At 38.4% G+C, this 20,762-nt stretch overlaps 1 protein-coding gene across 2 annotated transcripts in view; it reads left to right on the forward strand.

Annotated features, from left to right (window-relative positions):
- Nucleotides 1-20,762, forward strand: part of LOC117411705 (protein patched homolog 1) — a 53,943-nt gene that overhangs the window by 15,350 nt on the left and 17,831 nt on the right. For both annotated transcript variants that reach the window (XM_058993152.1, XM_058993145.1), the window contains exons 3-15: nt 1,154-1,343; nt 2,331-2,400; nt 2,510-2,601; nt 4,408-4,606; nt 4,817-4,938; nt 6,116-6,263; nt 7,915-8,046; nt 8,349-8,504; nt 8,916-9,014; nt 11,027-11,152; nt 17,184-17,302; nt 18,501-18,942; nt 19,409-19,718. In XM_058993152.1, coding sequence (XP_058849135.1) covers nt 1,154-1,343; nt 2,331-2,400; nt 2,510-2,601; nt 4,408-4,606; nt 4,817-4,938; nt 6,116-6,263; nt 7,915-8,046; nt 8,349-8,504; nt 8,916-9,014; nt 11,027-11,152; nt 17,184-17,302; nt 18,501-18,942; nt 19,409-19,718 — 2,205 coding nt within the window. The remainder of the gene's footprint in view (nt 1-1,153; nt 1,344-2,330; nt 2,401-2,509; nt 2,602-4,407; nt 4,607-4,816; nt 4,939-6,115; nt 6,264-7,914; nt 8,047-8,348; nt 8,505-8,915; nt 9,015-11,026; nt 11,153-17,183; nt 17,303-18,500; nt 18,943-19,408; nt 19,719-20,762) is intronic.

Genomic DNA, 20,762 nt, shown 5'->3' on the forward strand with positions numbered 1-20,762 from the left:
AGACGGAAGATGCACTGTAAATTATTCAAATATGCCTTAACAGGTGTGAGAGTGAGCCCTGGAGTGCATGGGTAAATGTGATGTATTTCCCAGGAATATACTGTCATTCATTTGATGGCGTGTTACGAATTGCATATATGTTGCACCATTGAAAATGAGACATGCTGTATGACTCAATTGGGCTTTACAATTTTAATAGAGTGATATAAGATTGATTTTGTTTTATGAAATCTTCCCTTGAAAAACTAATACCATCCAAAACATTGATTGCGGGATGTTTTTGTTGTTGTTGAAACAGTTGGTACACTTTGCAGAATCTGCAAGTGACCATTTTTTAAATGTATTTATTTTACATTTTGGCGCAGCCAACACTGAGAAAATGTGCCTGTTTCTCGGAAAGTTTTTTTACTGTGGTCCAATGACTCTTTGAAAGTCTGCTGTTTCCTGTATGGCTGCTGGAATTGACCACTAACAGAACTTCTTGTAAAAAGACAATTTGACTGTCCTAATGTTACCATTGGACTTGACTTCCCTAGCAGTCTGTTACTTTTAAGATTAAAGCATTTGCATTGTCATTGCTGGAAAATACACCTTCTTTACTCAGAATGTAGTGCAGTTAGTGGCAGTACAATATCAGTTTATTTATGATTCCCCAATGCATGACCCCTAGAAGGGGATATACTGTAGTGGAGGAAACTGTACATATTACAGATTTGCTATTTTTAATTACATTAATTAAATGTACTACCCAAATAAATGTTACATAGAAAGTGGGGACAACTGTACATTCATAAATTATTAACTTGCCATTTTAAATGTAGGTTAATCTGTCTGTAATCATTAAGGGACAACTACTTAAACTTGTATGACATAGTCCCTCTTGTCATGCATGCATGCAGTCCTTGGTTTCAGAACTACCCTTAATTAAGTATATTAATTCTACAATGGCTCAGACAAGTAGGGGTCTGGTTGCTCAAATTCCTAGCACCTGGCCATTTCAATACCTACACAAGTTCTGAAGCCCTTGGTACGACTTCTATTAGTTTCTAACCCTGACGATTATTACAGTTTGGAGAGTCTTAATGCTGTTCATATGTTTTAAACAACACTATTTCCTGCGATTGACCTTAACAATGTAATTTTTCTTCTTCAGTTGGAGGAAGGGTGAACCAGGAGTTAAGATACACGCGGCAGAAGATAGGAGAAGAGGCCATGTTCAATCCTCAGCTTATGATTCAGACTCCTCAGGAAGAAGGTGCTAATGTGTTAACAGCTGAAGCTCTGAGACAGCACCTGGACTCTGCAATTCAAGCAAGCAGAGTTCATGTTTACATGTATAATAGGTAAGAGAACTAGAGAGCAGCCTTATAGAATAGTTGCCATGAACAAGTCTCTGTAAGTCGCCTTGGATAAAGGCATCTGCTAATAAACAAATAATAATAACAAGTCTTCCAGACACACTGATAAGTGTCCTGCCCTCATTTACTGTGTTGTTGGATCTTGTACATGGAGGAATCCATTCAAAACACACCTATTTTTGAGGTGTGTTTTATTTGTCACCCTGCATTTCTCTGACATCAAAGCTACTGAGAAACTGTTGTATATGGTGTAATCAAGTAGCAGCCGTACCTGGTCGCTGAGAGAGTATTTACAACCGGCCAGCATTAGTAAACACAAGCTATGAAGGCGGCAGGTAACAGAAATGGAAGTGAGATGTGCTGGGTTTGGAATCTTTACCCCTGAGTTCACAGCACTTAAAACAAATCATCGCGATTTATACACCATTACTTTCTAAAAAGAAAATACCTGAAACTTTCTTTCTTTCACTGTATTTTTTATTCTTGTATACTTCAATACATCTAGACATTTTTTAAAGCTTAAACTAGATCCATTTCATACACTACAGCAATCAAAAGTTGCAGTGTATTGTGACATCCTTTAGTAACAGAGCAGTCTGATTGATTGGAAGGTTGCGATGGTGTAAAATTGCATATAATTACACGTATACCAGTATACAGTAAGCACATGGTAGAGTGTATGTATACAAGGTTAGGCTGGATTTATTATTATTATTATTCTTTGTTTATTCATGCTGTTGCAGTGTAATAGATTAAGAGCTACGTGTGCTGCAATTGGTTGACACAACCTTAAGCCTTGTATAAACGTAATAAAATGTACGGAATTAACTAAATGCTTTCAATTAAATACAAAGCATTTTTTTATATCTTGATACCTTGTGCTGTACATTTTATGGAAACCAGTGCACAGTGTGCTATAACAATAGATGTTTTTTTGTTATCTTTTTATTAAATTGTCTTTTTATTTTGTAGGCAATGGAAATTGGAACATCTGTGCTACAAATCAGGAGAACTAATTACTGAAGCTGGTTACATGGAGCTGGTATGTATCGGTCATTAAATGTTTGTTTTCTAGAAAGATATGCATTTGAGGCAGGTGAAAATGCAGACCTCAGCTTGAACTAACTTACCTGTTCTCCACTTCCCCTTAGATTATTGAAAACCTGTATCCTTGTTTAATAATCACACCGTTAGACTGCTTTTGGGAAGGTGCTAAATTACAGTCCGGAATTGCCTACCTACCGTGAGTAAAGTTTTATTTTTAATGTTTTTTCTAAAACCTAAAATACGTGTCTGCTTTTCTTTCCTGTAAACCTAAAAATTACTAAAGGAGTGTAAAATAAACCTTGGGTTTAAAACCTTTTCCTTCCTTTATTCTTTTTACAAATTGATCTGAAACCATGTAACTTAATCATGTCCGGTTGAATAGTTTTATTTATAGCAGATTCAAAAATGGTTGGCAAACTGTAGGATTGACGTTCGGTGGGTTTTGTACTGCGGAGCAATGCTGTGGCTGAAAGCACAGGCTGCTAATAATAAAGCCAGACTTACTCTTTGTTTTCTTCTTTCTTTTTTTAACCATTTTCTTTCATGTCATGTAGTACATTGTAGAATTTAGATTTCAAAAAGTTTCTCTTGACAGGGTTTTACCATTGGATTTAAGAATGCATTGCTGAGATAGATCTGCTGCCTGTTTGTAACTGGTACCTACTTTTTTGCTGGTGGTATTAGAGTAAAAAATGAAGCAGAAATTCTGTATATAAAACAAATAAAAAAGTATTCCATATCAAAAGCAAAGCAGCAATATGCCAATAGCTCACAATCTAAAAATCTTTCTAATGGTATTTCATTTGAGCAAAAAAAAATAAAAATAAAATCATAATGTAGTGATCTGATGAAGGACTACCTACTTTCTCTTTTCTTAACAGGCTGTCCCAGTAAATCTGTGTTTATCGGTCTGATTTATTTTTCCATTGTGCATAAAAGCTCCAGCCATCCCCCAAATGAGTCCATTGTTGCCCTTGCTGGCATATGCAAACATTTGAGTTAATTATGCACAACTCAGGATCTGAGCTATTTTTTTCCTCACAAGAGTTTGTATGCCTCTGCAACAGTAATTTGCAGTGACCATCTTCGATCATACAGGGAGCAGTTTTGATAAGATAAGAAGGGATTTTGTGTTTTCTGGTTGGAAGACTTGGAATAATGACTCAGGCCTGGTTAAGCAGATACAATGTGGTTTGAACCACAAAGTAAGCCAGCCAAAAGCCTCTCTGGTCTGTCGGCATCAGGGAAAGTGAATGGGGGGGGGGGGGGGGGGGGACTGCATGGAGGGACAGAGCTTGTTGGTTGATTGCCAAGCTGTCAGAGAGTAAGCTGGGGTAAGGTATCATTAGTGGTAATAAAGGTCAACTATTTTGATTGATTTAATTTGCAAAACAGTTATTAGACAGAGAGTCTGTAATCTGATACTATGTTAAACTTTTTTTTATGTTACCGAGTTGTTTGACAGATCGCTTTATCAGTTAAATCTGTGTATTTATCTGTGCAGTATCTTTGTACAGTGTGTGTGTGTGTGTGTGTGTGTATATATATACATATATACTGTATGTGTGTATATATATATATATATATATATATATATATATATATATATATATATATATATATATATATATACTGTATGTATATCAATATAAAGTTAATTGCAGCCATTCTATTTGTATAATGTCTAAAGTGATATAGAAATTGTTAAATACTGTAGACATTTTGCTCATTGCTCAAAAACAGCATTGGCTAACTTAAGCCAGCAAGCATTGTCTATGTACTGACACACCCAGCAAGATATAACAAGATATAAACAGAACTAATCTGGAATACGAGTTTCTATCAGGGACTGTGAGTGGGATGGGGGGATTACGTATATGGCAGTCTGTCTGGAGATGCATCATGTATACATTTCTACACACTACATACATTCTACATACCAAGGTGTATGAACTTGGTGTTGAAAGTGTTTTAATCATTTTGGTCCTGATTCCTTTGACAGAGGTAAACCACATTTGCAGTGGACAAACTTTGACCCTTTGGAATTCCTAGGGGAGCTGAAGAACCTCCATCATGGAGTGGAGAGCTGGGAGATGATGCTGAACAAAGCGGAGGTTGGACATGGCTACATGGACCGTCCCTGTCTTAACCCTGCAGACCCTGACTGTCCAGTCACAGCCCCCAACAAGAACGCCACTGGAGTGAGTGCTGCATCCATTGCATATGAAAGCGCTGGTCTGCTTAGTTTCTTCTTCATTTCACTTTATAATCACATATATCTGCTGTATAAATGGGACTTACTCTTTTAAAAAAAACAGAAAAAAGTCAATAGCATTAAATTATTTATTCTTATGACCTTATTACCTGCATGGTGCCTGTTTTCTAAATGGCTTTCGCACGATGTCTTTTAGCCTCTTGAAGTTTCCCGGATCCTGAGCGGTGGTTGTCATGGTCTATCCAAGAAGTACATGCACTGGCAGGAGGAGCTGGTTGTTGGGGGAACAACAAAGAATGGCAGTGGAAAACTTCTAAGGTAACCATCAAAGTAATCTATTCAGATGGGTATTCTACTAATAAACCCTTGGGTGTAATGTTCAATAATGATTGCTTATGTTGGTTCAAACAAGTAATATTCATGAATTATGCATCAGTAATCATTGGAAGATTTCACTGCAGTGTTGGACCACCAGCTGTTCCTATTGAAGTTACTTTGTAATAATATGTGTATGGACAATGGCTAACCTGGTTAGAAAACACTAGGCTAATTAACCCTTTCAGGACCAAGCATTTTCCATTGGGATGCTACCCGAGGACCAGACATTTTGTGGCTGTATTTGACTCTCTTCCGATAAAAATTTACTAAAAATCATTTTTTTTACAAGAAATGATGTCCTTTATTTCAGAACACTCTAGGGAACATTATAAAGTTCTTCAGAAACCATACAAACTTTTTGCTTTTTTTTTCCCCCGACACTATTTCATTTTTTTTTTTTTTTTTAAATGTAAAGTATTTTTTATTATGTATTCGGCTTAGAGATAGATGTATAAAAATGCATTATTCTATGACCAGAGGGACCTTCCAATACTTCCCTACATGGTGGGCGTCACTCACATAGGTATGAAGAAACACCAGCAATACTCAAAAATCTGACACTCCCCATTACTGTGTGTTTGTGCAAATGGGTTCTGAGGATTAACTCGCTTTAAATAATTAATGAATTATTGGATACTACACAGCATTTTGTATTTTGATAGTTGCAGAGTACTAAAAATGTAAATAAAAAACATTATGTTAAATCTTTCTTGAGGTGTTATTTTGATAGTTATTTTTATAAGGTTTTGAGGTTGGATATTTGTCCAGGGGTCATAGCACTTATGAGATCCTAAAACACTCTTCATTACCAATATTTAAATTCAGAATAAATAGAATTCCAAATAAAAAATCAGTGTTGAAGTATTTTTATTGTTTACAATTACCAAAATTATAGATTGAACTGCAAAAATTAGGTCAATGGCTTGCCACTGGCCGTAAAAAAAGAAAAAAAACGCTATGCTCGGCACAAGTTACTGTTTTCTCCTTTCATAAGTTGGCATCTCTGGTACCAAATAATATACATTTTCTTCAATATTTTTAACAGTGTGACTTGTTTTAAGACATTGAATTTCATCCTGCCTGTTTTGCCTCTCCCTTCTCCACGTCTCTTTTTCAGTGCGCAGGCTTTACAGACCATGTTTCAGTTAATGACGCCCAAGCAGATGTATGAACATTTGAAGGGTCATAATGATGTTTCGCATATCAACTGGAATGAGGACAAAGCTGCCGCAATTCTGGAGGCTTGGCAAAGGAGATATGTTGAGGTACAATGCATTCATTGCATCATCAGCGTTATTTCAGAGATTCTGATAAAATTGTCTTAGTCATCTCTATATATTGTGCTCAGTTACGAGGTCACAGCACCAGGTAAAATATCAAAATTCACGAGCCACTTGTCTACCCATTTGTATGCACATTTCAGTTGACTATACTGGATTATAAAATGTCTCATTGTTTAGGATGCCTGGAGGCCCAAGCTGTAGGTTACAGGGCTCAAGGGATGGTATAGGAAGAGAACTTAAAGAAACCCTTTCAACCAAAACATTCTTACACCCTAGAATGCACATAGAGGCCACTTTTTGTCCTGTCAGCTCATTCAGAAGTGATGACAATCCCCTAATGTCATTCCTATATTTTCTTACTTTTTTTTCAAATTAAGTGTTGGCAATAAAATGCAATGCAGTGTTTAGAAAGCAATATATTTTGTGCATGTGTAATAGAAAGGATGTGTCCGTCAAATGGTCAATTTAGCCTCCAGATGTGGCTTCCTGCAGCGAAGCCTGCTTTTGTGTCGTCTTCCTTGTACAAATTTCAGGGGATATAAAAAACTGCTTTTTCTGTGAAGGCCCTGCTGCTTAAAAGCAGAGGGGGCTGGGAACGGTTTGTGTTTTTGGAATCCTATGTGTAGAAATTTTGCTTTTCGATCTGGACATTGAGGGGTCAGCTAATTTGATGGGTGCCAGTGGTGTAGTTTTCTATGGTTCCTTTCTCCAGGCCTGACCAAAAGTAAATGCAGGGATGGATAAGGCTGAGGAAAAGTGGAGCAGCTGCAGTTGGTCAGTGTTGGTCAGCAGTTGGTTAACTCGGTGAGAAAAGGTGTCTGGAAAACATTAGCTAGGCGTTGAATCTGTCTCACAGCTGCAGTCCCATTGGTGGGTCTGTGTGACATCATCTGGTCTTTGTTTTCAAGGCATTGACCTCTGTAGAGTTCCCTCTGACCTCATGCGCCTGGCTAGCCAGTCAGGCAGAACCCTGAAGAATGTGTTTGTCTGTAGTGAGAATTCCTGGCCTTACTGTAGAAAGAGATAGATAACTGTAGCAAATATGAAACCCAAGGAGCCTGGAAGTTTGTCAAAAAATTAGGTCTTGGTAAACAATGATTAAAACCTTCCAGTCTGCCAAGCTAGTCTCTTGTTAATAATAATTATTATTATTTCTTTTTAAAAGTGACCCCCCACCCCATATGATCTATTTGGTTAAACACAGCTGGGCATTGTTTTCTTTAGTTATGACTGTGTGTGTGTTTGTGTGTGTGTGTGTGTGTATATACATATTTGCTCAAAGAGCCAATTTCCCAATGTTTCGGTATGTTCGGTAAGGGAAAGTGGAGGTACTTGTGGAGGTACTTGTAGGCTTTTTGATGCCATGGTAACCACACATTTATTTCTCTTTAAATCTAATGTTGTTGTCATGTCATTCACTGTGTTGCTAATGATGTAATGATTTACTGTTCCATTCCATTTAAACCTTATATAGTGAACCCTCCCATATGACCCGGAGAAATATTTGTTATATCAGGGTGTTCACTATAATAGGGGTTGACAATTTGCATCATCAAAATAATGAAGAAACGTCCAATTTGAATTGAACATCAATATATTATACTTTTATGAAGATGATTTTTATTACCTGCAGGCTGTTCAACAAAGTGTTGCACTGAACTCCACTCAGAAGGTGCTTACGTTCACGACTACTACTTTGGACGACATCCTCAAGTCATTCTCTGATGTCAGTGTTATCCGAGTGGCCAGTGGTTACCTATTAATGGTGAGAAATCTTGCATTTCCACTTTTTGTTTGTTTTTTTAAAAAAATATATTTTTTTTTTCTTGCATAGCATGTGCGCCCTTAACGTGGAAGTAAAATTTAAGGCATGCAACGTGTATTAGTTACAAAGTTCAGCAATATATATCTGCCTTGTTAGAATTGTTTATCTGGCAGTATGGGCAGTTGACATGAAACACTTGGAAAAATGTGTTTTGAATGAGTTTCGTTTGAAGAAAGCATTAGAACGGTGTGTTCTAATGTTTTTACCTTTTTGTTTAGTTGTTTTCTCTGTTCTGCTTGCAGCTTGCCTATGCCTGTTTAACCATGCTACGGTGGGACTGCGCCAAGTCCCAAGGTGCCGTGGGGCTGGCAGGAGTCTTGTTGGTTGCATTGTCAGTGGCTGCAGGATTGGGCCTGTGCTCTTTGATTGGAATTTCATTTAATGCTGCAACAACTCAGGTAGTAAAGAGTCAGTAATCCATTGTTGAGAGGATGGAATGTTCATCAATTTTTAACTGCTTCTGCTGTTTATGTGTTTTATGGAGTTAATGGTATCTCCCCATCTTTTCACACACTGTACTGTGCAGGCTAATGTTATACTAGCCAGTTTGACAGGCAAAGGGTGATCCTCAGGTTTGAACATTATATTTTAAATGTATAAATGACAACATTGCAGTGCATTTATGATATTAATTGAACCATACTACATTTGAATGAAAAACTGATTCTTTTTTGCTTATATAATCGTATCATGGGAATGTATCGGTTTCGAAATCAATGATTACTACTCCTTGGAAGTAAAACACCCAAGGGACAGTTTTGAAGTTTGTCCTTTCTAAGCATTCTTGTTTTTTTTATTTCTTTCTGCAGGTTTTGCCATTTCTTGCTCTTGGAGTTGGAGTGGATGATGTCTTCCTTTTGGCACATGCATTTAGTGAGACGGGACAGAATAAAAGAATTCCTTTCGAGGTAAAGGCAGAGTAATTGTAGGTTCTTTGAGACACTGGGCCCAATTTTCCAATATGAGAAAATTGCCCTTGTAATACTGTACATTTACCTCCACTCATAGAGGGTCAGTGCACCAACACATTGCTGTGTTCAGAACACACTCCGGCCTCTGGTTTGGAAGCTGATGCAGAAAAGGAACACATTCTTGGAATGTTAACAGTACCTCTTCCCTCTGTGGAATAGCTGTCTTCTTACTCATGCAACATAATTTACAGGCTTTGTTACTTCGGTTATTAAAACCATTTTGCTTCTGTAACTATTTACTTCCTCCCTTATCTATTTTTTTGTTTTCATTTTTCATTTAATGCTACAGAAAGGTGAGAGACAATGGCCTTAACTGCAGCCAGGCATATCTCTCTCCAACAAATATTGCATGAGTACCTAATAGGTGTGAAACTACAGCATTTATCATCATAATGATAATGGAAGGATTCTGGTGCTAATAAAGAGCAAGGAAGTGGACCTCTTTCTCAGAGAGCTGATAATGTTCAGCATTACCGTTCTCAATAGTTGGATCAATACAGTTTAACATTACCTAGTGGAGTGCTGATTTAGAGTTTATTTGCTCTCTCTACTCTTTCTTTACTTCACATTGCTTTTGACTGACTCCCAGCACTAGGTGTGAGGTTTCAGCTCAGAATAGCAAAATGTCTGTCATCTCAAGGGCTGGGGGGGGGGGATACAAGCAACATGTGTTTGCTTGTTTTGTTTTCACAAGACTGGGCCTACCACAGCGGCTTTTGTTAGCAAGCGCCAAGCAGTTTAACTGCCTTATCCTACTGTAGCCTTTATGTGGTTGAAATTGAAATCAAAAGTAAACAGTTCCTTTTGGTAGGAAAACATGATCCCTCCTGTTTGAGAACAAAGGTAGAAACTTGTTGTGTGGTCCTGTTTTATTGCAGTTTTCTTAACAAGGAGAAAGGGGAGGGGGGGGGGGGGGGGGGAGTCTCTGAGTTTTTCTTGTCATGCAGTCTTCCTGGCTTACAGGATAAATTGCAGAGACAGCAGTTTATCCTGAAAGGCAAAGAAAAGAATTGTGTAGATTTACCAGCCCTGATGGAAACCAAACAAAATGGCCACTATTTTATATAAAAGGTTTTCAGTGGACATACTCATGATTAGTGATGCTGGTTGTTTTTTAATGAAACTGTCATGTCGACAAGGATTATGAGTGGCAATGTCTTTTAATAAGTTTGGTCTAATTAAAATGATGGTTACTGCCCAGGGATTTGGTGCGCAGTTTAAATAATTACGTTTTTTCCACACAAACAAAGAGCAGGGGAAGGGGGCGGGATCAAGAAAGCTTAATGACTAAACACAAATTCCGTCTCTGGATTGTGTGCTCCATACTCATTTAATCCAGGGAGAGTCTCTTATTTCATCTTCTACCTGTGTAGGCTTAAGTGGGTTTGCCTTCTTAACCAATTCCTTAGAATGGTAACCAAAGATGAAGGCAATCTGCTGCCCTCCACCCCCACACACAAATAGGTAAATTGGTAAAACAAGCTGATTTTTTTTATTTTTCTAAACCATCAAGACTTTTGAGGCCCCCCCTTTAATGTCTTATATAATAAATGTCTTTCTTTTTTGTAAAGCGTTCGGTATGTTCCAGTTACTGAGACTTAATGTGTGGAATTGAAGTATAGTGGGCTTGACTGAGCCCCTTTAACTGTTTCAACACTGCAGACTAGAAAGATGAACTCCACTCAAAATGTCTTCAAGCTGTCATGGTCTAGGACAGTATTTGCCACTCGACAGTAAGATACACTAGTCTTGGGGTAAAGTCTTTATGCAGCAATGTAAGACACAGAAACCCTTTAGAAATATTTCAGAGGTATCTTTTTGTATGGTAAATTTGTGTTAACATCTTTTCTTTTTGCCTTCAGAAAATGTATGATGCCTCTCTGTTGGTATTGTAGGTATCTACTACTTGGCTTGTAAATGCTAATATAAATCTGTTTTTATCCCTATAGGACCGGACAGGAGAATGTTTGAAGAGAACTGGAGCTAGTGTGGCTCTTACCTCTATTAGCAATGTGACTGCTTTTTTCATGGCTGCCCTAATCCCTATTCCTGCTCTTCGGGCATTTTCCCTCCAGGTAAATGGCAGAAATGCTTTGGTCGGTTTTTGTTTAGTTTTGTTTTGTTCCCCTCTGTTATCGATTCTGACATGCCCTTTTTTCTGATTGATGAGCAAATGCAGTTAAGCTTATGTTACTGTGGGAAAGAAACGGCCTGATTGCTTTAAAAACTTATTACCAGTGTGCCTGATTTCAGTTGCAGATTGCTATGCAAGCTCAGGTAATTCTATCCCTGTGATTACAAGGGGTTATCTCGGCATGTTATGCATCTGCTGTTAATTTGGTATGTTACCGCACATGCTTACTTGAAAGGAGATATACATTCGCCTTTCAGAATTTTTCTGCTGCCTGTAATTGAACAGGCAAGTATGAGTGCCAGTGTTGTATAAGTCAGCTGTCAAAATACTACATGAATGCTTAAAAACTTGAAGTAAATGATTTTAAAGTTAGAGGAGAGCATGTTGCTAAAGGCAACGTATCCTTCATTAGCTCATCGTGGTAATCCTAGCCACTGATAAGGTGCTTTGTTCATACATAAAGGAATGATTTGAATCATTATTTAGGTTTGTGTGGTGTGTGTGAGAGCTTGTGAAAGAATGTAATCATCCCCTTTAAAATAAATAAATAAAAATAAAATAAATATAATAATAATTTCCTTAAGGAAAATAATGCTTAATTGAAGCTACTGTACTAAAAAAAACTGGCTGTGCACATTCAGTGTGTGTTTGTCAAACTTTGTCAAGTTAGCATTTCGTTCTCGAGTTTCAAACGGGGTTACATAAATGTTACTGGCAAGGCTCCTGCACTCTTATCTTCAGTTTGTCAGACCAAACAAGAACTATTAAGGTCAGGAGCCGGTTCATCTCCCTGCCTCCCTAAAGTGTGCTCCGAGTCAAGTAAATCTTCCTTTCCTTATCAAGCTTCTTTTTTTGGAACTTGCTACCCATCTTAATGAGACCACCTCTAACTTGGTACTGTATTTAATACCAAAGCATGTGCTCTTAATAGCGTATATCCACATGTTTCTTTCACATTGTTTAATTTAGCAGGATCCCACCGAAGTTTATGTCCTGCGAAGAGGCTCTTGGTAGAGCAGCTGGCTAAGTTGTTAGTCACACGTCTGTCCTTTCAAAATCTGATGTTAACAAATTGCTATGCGTGCATTGACACTTTTCTGGGAATGGTAAAGATTTGTTTACTACAGTCTAGTTTAGGAAAGCTATGAATCTTCCGTAAGGGACATTGCCAACAATAAAAGCCTATAAAATGAAAGCGATACTTGATGCCTGTAAAGATTTAAATCTGAGAAGCCTGCAGAATGGATATTTCTTCTTTAAGTATGACAGGCTCTTAGTGGTGACTGTTTGCATTGGGGGAGATCAAGGGAGGATCTTTCTCATTTTCATTTCACTCGCTGGAGACTCGAGTGCCTCAGTCTAACGTGAATACAATTTATGGGGTTAGCTGACCTTGGCGCTTTTGCAGATAAACCGTACTATTTCAGCAGAGTCGTTTTGCTTTTGGTAACCTGTGCCTTTACTAGTTTTCCATGCTGCTTGACCCCCGATCCCCTCAGAGGAAATGAAGGCTGTCATATTCACATCCTCCAAATCCAAGGAGTTAAGACAAGGGATTTGGGGGGGGTAGCAGTGATCCTGTGCTGGAGCGGTTGGCTGTTTTTATTTTTATTTATTTTTTGGCCTTGTTTGTTTGTCTGACGGTTAGGCAATTGCCTATTTAAAGGCTATTAATTTTCATCTCTCGTTGATGGCTTCGGTTGCTGTTGGATAGAGGTGGGCTGTCTTTGGAGTAAATCATCTGCAGTTCCATATAGGCAATGTGCCACTAAAAAAAAAAAAAAAAACGAACATAACTCGGTTCTACCAGATAGTAGCTTCTCTGCATAGTTTTATGTGGTCCCTGTTCAGTCCAGCTGGCTATTTCACAGAACCTATTTAATTACTTAAATTCAAGTTTTAGATGCTAACTAATAATTCCAACATACTGTGGCCGATTGACAAAGCTCTAAGTTGCGAGTTATTTACATTTAAATATATATATATTTTTTTTTTTGGCAAAGTACATTTTTATAAAGAAAATACAGTCTAAAACAGTGTCTTGAGTAGCAAATAGTAGCCTATATTACCGGAAGATCAAATCACGCTTGCTTCCTAATTCGGCAAATTTAGTTTAAATACGGAAAAAGACGTGGCAGTCCAGGTCCTTTTTTTCTTTTTAGTTTTCTTTTTTTTCCCTTTTCTTTAGAAACAGCCTTCTGTTATTTTGCACTTTTTATCAAGATTGGGAGCCTTTAACTGATGCAGATCGAAGAGGGAGTTGGCTCTGACCTCTGTTTTTTCTTCCCCTCCCCGGGACAGTGGGAGATAGCTATCGGAGCTTCCATGGTTATGGAGACCCGGTATCTGTAAAGTAATCCAGCTGCTGAAGGAGAATAAATGGTTTCCTGATTAGGCTTTACAAAAGCGAAGCCGGCTCTCAGTCTTGCATGTCGAGGGTTTCTCCTTTGCTGAACGGCTGCTGTTCTGACCCAGGTGCCTCACATAGTTTTCCACTCCTGAATTGTTCATCAAATAAAAAAATCTGTCCTGATCAGCTAGCTGTGCCTCAGTTGACAAACGGTGCTAAATGTGTTTTTATCCTTGTTCAGTTTTGCATGTTTGCATATTGTATCAGTAGCAGTGGCTGCTGATATCTCAGAAGACACTGAGGCTTATTTTAGTGATGTACAGTGGCAGTTCTTAAGATCCAAAGTGTATAAACTGTTTGTGATCCTCATTCCAAAGAACCCATTTAGGGGTACTGTTATTGTCGTTTTTTTTTTTTAAAAAAAAGGATAATTGTACAGTTTCTCAGTAAAGTAGTAGCATCTAAGAGACTTAAACAATGATTACACCTCCTGTTTTTAAATAGCTTAAATGAAGTGGGACTCATTTAAACTTAATTACTGTTTAATTTCAAGAAACCGTACATAACAATTATGTACTATGAAGATCCCATCTTTCTGGCTTTTTTGTGCCCGGAGCACTACATAAACGCCAATGGGATCTTTTTAAAATTCCTTAAATTTGGTACATTGTACATATTAATCAAAAACATTAAAAACATGAAAGGATCTGAAGAGTCATGAACACCCCTGGCTACGTGAGAAAGATTTCCTTATTATAGGAACGAGTGGGTAAGCAGTACAGTATTCGCTTGCATACAGATATTCAGTTCAGCTAGCTTTAGCTTCATCTTCAATTACGTTGTTTGATAATACAGATCAGTAGTTGCTCTGGATAGTAGTGTTCTCTCATTAGATTTTGGGGTGGGTTTTTTATGTCTTTTTTTTAATCCTCTTCTTTTCAGCAGAACAAACAAGTTTCAACAGAAACCTTCCCAGAGTATTGTATGAAAATCCTTTGCGTAGCTGCGTTCTACTGAACAATAGTGAATAGCGTTGCCCCCTTTCCCCTCTATCCAGTCCCTATCCTTTCTGGAGCCCTGTTTTGATTGCTTGATGAGTTGTAGAATGAGAGGCTGTGAAGGGGAGGAAAGACAGCAGCAACTACGGTAGCTGTGGGAGTTAAATAAATAAATAAATAAATAAATAAATAATATATATATTTAAAGAGTTTTGGCAACTGCAGAAGAAGTAGCAACCACAAAATAAAAGAGACAACAAAGTGAGGTATCTGGCAGAGAGCTGGTGCAGGCTGACAGGAGAAAGGTGGAAATGCAGCTGACAGGCCTCATCATACGCTCATCACCTTTAGGCTATGCAGTACACCCTCCCTGCCTGGGTGGTCTGGCAGGACCGGAGGATACAGCTTTTACCTTGGGCAGGGCCCCAACCTACCAGTCCTGCTGGCTTCTCCCACAGCGCCTCCGGTACAGACTTACTTTCTTTCTTTCATTCGTTCTTCTTTTTTTCTTTTTACAACAGCAAATCTGAAAGGAGCAAGATTACTGATTTTCTTTACAATAATTGATTAATAGAAGAACATAGAATTACACAAACTGGCCCTATAAATCTTTCACTAGAGTGGCAAAGGCATCAAGAGTACAAAAGAAGGCTTTTTCTTCTCTTTTTTACTTTCAGCTGCTTTCATTCGTGAGTTTCCATTAGAGATTAAGCATATTGATTTCTGAGATTTGTTGATAGAGCTCTTATGTAACTGTATATTGATTGTGTAAAATATACAATAAATAAAATAGAAATGCACAATGCTAGCGTTTTTGTTTTACCTTTAATTAAATGTAAATCCGTGACCAAACAAACATCTGAACTAACACCTCAATTTAAAGCTACAGTTGAACAACATCACTCCATTTTTTTTTTATTTTAGGAGAGACACATGTCTGGAATACAGTAGTCTAAATTCAGTGTACACTAGGTAAGATACAAGGCAGTTTTTCACAAGCCCTCTTCAATCATTCTTATCCTAAAAACTACAGTTTTTAGTTTTTAAAGACTGTTATTCTGTTATTCAAATATGACTCTCCATGCTCAAACCTGTTAGGGCACCAGTCATGTAGTAACAGACCAGCTAAAGACCCATTTGGTTTTGTATCTTTCCTTGTAAAATGTACCCCTCGTGTCACAAATGAATAACCTTGATCTCCTCAAGAGTTTTTTTTTTGCCTGGTTTGCCATACCTATTCTGACCTCCCACAGTGGAATTGTTTTCTTCTTTAGCCTGCAATATCTTTATAGAAGAAACCACATGCAAAGCGTTGCTATCTTTTAAAAACAAGAAAAGGCCCAAATTCTGGAAAGCCTCTCTCTCTCTCTCTCTCTCTCTCTCTCTCTCTCTCTCTCTCTCTCTCTCGCTCTCTCGCTCTCTCTCTCTCTCTCTCCATGTTTTTTTTCTGCAGGGATATTTTTTCTTCTTCTTTCTTCTTTTATCTTGTTAAGATTCCTCTCATGATCTAATGTATTCCTCTTAATGTTTCATAACAGTCTTACTTTATTTGGAGCTTTCTTTCTTTGCCGTTTTAATGTTGGTGTCAAGACAGATTTCTACACAGATCGGCAATCCCAGTCATTGTGGTTTTGGCAAACGCAGTATAACTTGCAGCTGGTGAAGGCCCGAAGAGCGTTTAATAGCGATGTGGGAAGATTATTAAGTGTGCAAGTGGTGCGAGTAGCCTGGAGGGGTTTAACCCTTTGGTATACTAGAGACAGGCAATCTGTTTGTCTTTTTTAACTGCTAACTGTTGTCGTAAATTAGCTTTTCGCGTAAAAAATTAATAATCTGTAAATGGTTTGGGAAGTGTACATTTGTTTTGTTCCTGTGGAAGTGCTGAAGCCAATTAAAACATTGTGACGTGAATAATAAAATGCACACAGTAGTGTGACCTTTACAAAATGTCTTGGTCTCAAAGTCTGGAACTCAGGTTTGAACTGCTGATTGGGATTAGTGAGTTTACTAGACTGTTGCCAGCACCCACCTGCTGGACACTGTGTTAAATACAGGAGCCTGTGGAAATGTTTTTTTTAAACTGAGCAGGATTGTCTGCCTAGTTGTCCTACATTGTGCATGATTGCCTTCTAAATATGCAGGCAATCTAGTGAAAACTATTTTTTTTTTACTCTGTCTGAGAGAAACCAATTATTTTCATAATGGGGGGGGGGAAGTTAAAAGACATAACTTTTAAATACAATGTTCAGTTGTTATTATTATTATTATTATTATTATTATTATTATTATACTACTGCAGGTTATGCTTGTCTTTGTATGTCCCCTCCCCGTCCGGCCTATTTTAATTAGACGATGTATGACCTACCCCAGAGGGATTAGTTCTACACTTTTGCTATTCAGGCCGGCAACTTCAAAGTTAATTCAGACTAAGTATGCAAATATCTTTTTTTTTTTTTTTTTTTTTAATGAAGGAGTCGAAGTCACAACATCAAAAGGATTGAAGTTATAAAAAAAACCCTCAACATATACAAGTGCTGAGGTCCCTAATTAGTTGAACGCAAAGCCCTGTGTGCACAGATTGCAGAATGGAATGTCATACAGAGTATGCCATTTGTTTTCCGCAGGCCGCTGTTGTGGTGGTGTTCAACTTTGCTATGGTTCTGCTCATCTTCCCGGCTATTCTCAGCATGGACCTTTACCGACGGGAAGACAGGAGGCTTGACATTTTCTGCTGTTTCATAAGGTAAGATGACCTGTGTTTTTGGTCATTGTTTGTCCCCTGCAGTTTTATAGCCATGTACCGTGATCTGTGATAGCAAATGTTAACTTGAAAACATTGGAAAAAAAACCCCTCTGTGTCACCTTGTGGTTCCCGGTGTTAATTCCCTACACTTTGTATCAGATTTCACTCCATCCCATTCACAATCATCCTTGCTCATAGCAGTAGCCTGCTTTGGAGAACTTTAATATGAGCAGATTATTAATACCCAGCAGAGTAACGTAGTTTACAGTTCATTACTAGGCTGCTGTGGATGCAGGCCCCTCTTTAGTTTAATTTGTGTTTCAATTAGAAAATTGCATTGTGGAAGGTATCCTGCTGGAGCCGAGCACTGAGGCCTCCCCTCGCTTCCTGTCCACAGTGCCTCACATTTTTCCTTTATTTTAAAATGGGGGGGGGGGGGGGGATCCAAAGTACGCTTAAGGCAAATATTTGCTCCACAAAGTCATTTTACTGTAATTTGCAGGAAATTAAACTAAATTCACAAAAAAGACTGTCGTCATTACACTGTTTCTATGTAACAAATTGTATATAAATCAATTTGAACATACATTCCTGTTTGTGGGGGTTTCAGTCTATCGCTTCAGGCTGCCCCATTTGTAACCAGTATTTAGTAAACAAGAACGTCTTCTTGACATTTGAAGATTAAGATCTCACTGGCAGCATGGGGGCTGGTGGCTTCATCTTTTCCACACTGTGATCGAATACAGGAGGTTCATTCAAGTAAAATACAGACTTATTTACACTACACTTATTAAATGCAAAGGGGCGCAATTTTCAAAGCTCTTCACTCCAAGTTGTAATGTTTTTGTATAAAAATGAGAAATACACCTGGTAGAGAAACAAAACTAGAAGTGAACACATCGGGTAATTATGTCAAGTTATTTTATAAATTACAGTTAGGCTGTTTATTTATTTTTCATTTTGTTAAAATAAATAATAGAGAGTAATTTACCGTTTGGTGTAAAAAGCATTGAAAATTGCCCCAAATATTTATTTTTAATAAATGTTTTTTTTTTTACACAAGGGTTTCAATTGAGATCATTACTAATATTTAGCAATAAAGTACGTGTTCAAATGTGAGGTGCTTAAGGCTAAACGGAGTGAGCTTTACCTGGTCTGTAATCTGAGATTTTGAATTATTTTTACATTTTCCCCCCAGCCCTTGTGCAAACAGGGTGATTCAGGTTGAACCCCAGGTCTACACAGATAACGGTGACGGCAATCGCTACAGTCCCCCGCCTGCCTACAGCAGCCACAGCTTCACACACGAGACCCAGATCACCATGCAGTCCACTGTCCAGCTCCGCACAGAGTATGACCCACGCACCCAGGCCTACTACACCACTGCAGAGCCCCGCTCCGAGGTGTCCGTGCAGCCCATCACCACCACCAATAACAATACAAACAGCACGAGCAGCAACAGCACTGCACCCGAGAACCTCAACTGTCAGAGCCCAGAGAGCACCAGCTCTACCCGAGACCTGCTCTCCCAGGTCTCAGACTCCACTTTTAACTGCATAGAGCCACCATGCACGAAATGGTCACTTTCTTCCTTCGCTGAAAAGCACTACGCCCCCTTTCTGTTAAAACCAACCACAAAGGTGAGTCACTCCAGCATTTTATCAAACAACAGCAAAGCTCCAATATATTATCAAAGGCCTATATTAGAGCCTAAGAGTATAGCCAGGTTTAGCGTGCTGGACCACTAACGATTCTGGTTGCATTTCAGAGAGGCATTACATAAGGTGCCAACGAGCCTCTGGCGCAGAATGGTTCAAGGTTGTAAAAACTTAACCTTTCCTTACTTGTTTTGTACATCGAACAAGTACTAGTTATGGCCCTGCATGTTTGCATAGCTAGAAAAAGTCTTCTTTCTGGTTTGGATAAGTAGGGCTTTAATTTCTTCTCTACACACACTTTATAAATATTAACCTCACTGAGGAGTGACAGTAATGGTAGGGAAGTATTTGAATGATAAGCATAGAGGATCAACTAGAAGGATGGCAAGAATCCATATTGGTTTAAAAAAATTGAAAACAGTTTTCTTACAGCGTTCTTTGTCTGCAGGTTTTGGTGATATTTCTTTTTCTGGGTTTACTCGGAGTCAGCCTGTACGGAACCACCTGCGTCCGAGACGGCCTGGAGCTGACGGATATTGTGCCTCGGGAAACGAGGGAGTACGACTTCATTGCAGCTCAGTTCAAGTACTTTTCTTTCTACAACATGTACGTTGTAACACAAAAGGCAGACTATGCGAACACTCAGGCCCTGCTCTATGACCTGCACAAACGCTTCGGCACTGTGAAATACATCTTACGGGAGGATAATGGACAGCTTCCCAGAATGTGGCTGCATTACTTTCGAGACTGGTTACAAGGTAAGACAATCTCCAGCCATTTTTCTTGTAACTGTTTGTCAACAGAGTGTGCTTTGTGGTCTAATGTGTATTGGTTCATTGCAACTGATTTGAAGAATTTGTTAATTGACGATCTTTAAGAGGTCATTTGTCTTCAGATTGCAGCATAATTATCTATGGTGTTTCTCCAATTTAGCATTTTGTGTCTGCTCTGAAATTATTGTCCCCAGTTAATTCCAGTTAGGTTTGAACATTGACCAAAAATAATTTAGAAAAAAGACAATTTTCTTATACCATGATATAAACTGTTGGGATTCTTGAGTTAATTCATAGCACATTTCCATCCCTGTCAGCCACTGTAAATAAGACTGCTATTTTATAGCAGTTTCACCCATTCCAGGTTTTAATACAAGCTTGATTAGCCACAGTGAATAGGTAACAAGCTCAGGTCTGTCTTATTAAACTCATAGGAAAACCAGGAATGGGTCAAACTGCTATGCAATGGGAGTCTTATTTCCATCCCTGGTTTAACAACACAACTCCTCACAGGAATATCTAAAGCAGCTTTTGGGAAACAATGCCCATTCAAGAACTAAATACAAATATTTCTAAGTGATTTCATGTGAAAATTTGAAAGCGGTGATTGTGTTGTTTAGAACTAGAGCCCCACCTGTCAGTGTCTTTTATTTTCGTCTTCAAACACTTTAGCCTTTGTGCTGCCAGAAGTGTTTGATCTTGGGAGGGGGTGATGTGTTTTAATATTGCGGTTAGAAACAGTTTGATAAATGAGACACAGAAAGGATGATGAGAGGGTAAAACGTCTTGTCTCAGAAAAGGACCACAGGCACAGAAAGAATACTGTTTGGGGGGGGGGGGGGGGGGGGGGCAAATCATCTATATTTCAAAAACTATTAAACCTTTCCATAATCTTAATGAAAAAGGCATTCCCTTCTCCTTATGCGATTGTGGTTTTGTCTAAAACAGTGTGTTTGCGGTTCAGTGGCTTCAGAAGGTGCTTCTGGAAAAGAGTTAACTAGATTGAGGGGAGACAAGACTTTATGGAAG

Source organism: Acipenser ruthenus, chromosome 2 (assembly GCF_902713425.1).
Source record: "Acipenser ruthenus chromosome 2, fAciRut3.2 maternal haplotype, whole genome shotgun sequence".
Lineage (NCBI taxonomy): Eukaryota > Metazoa > Chordata > Actinopteri > Acipenseriformes > Acipenseridae > Acipenser > Acipenser ruthenus.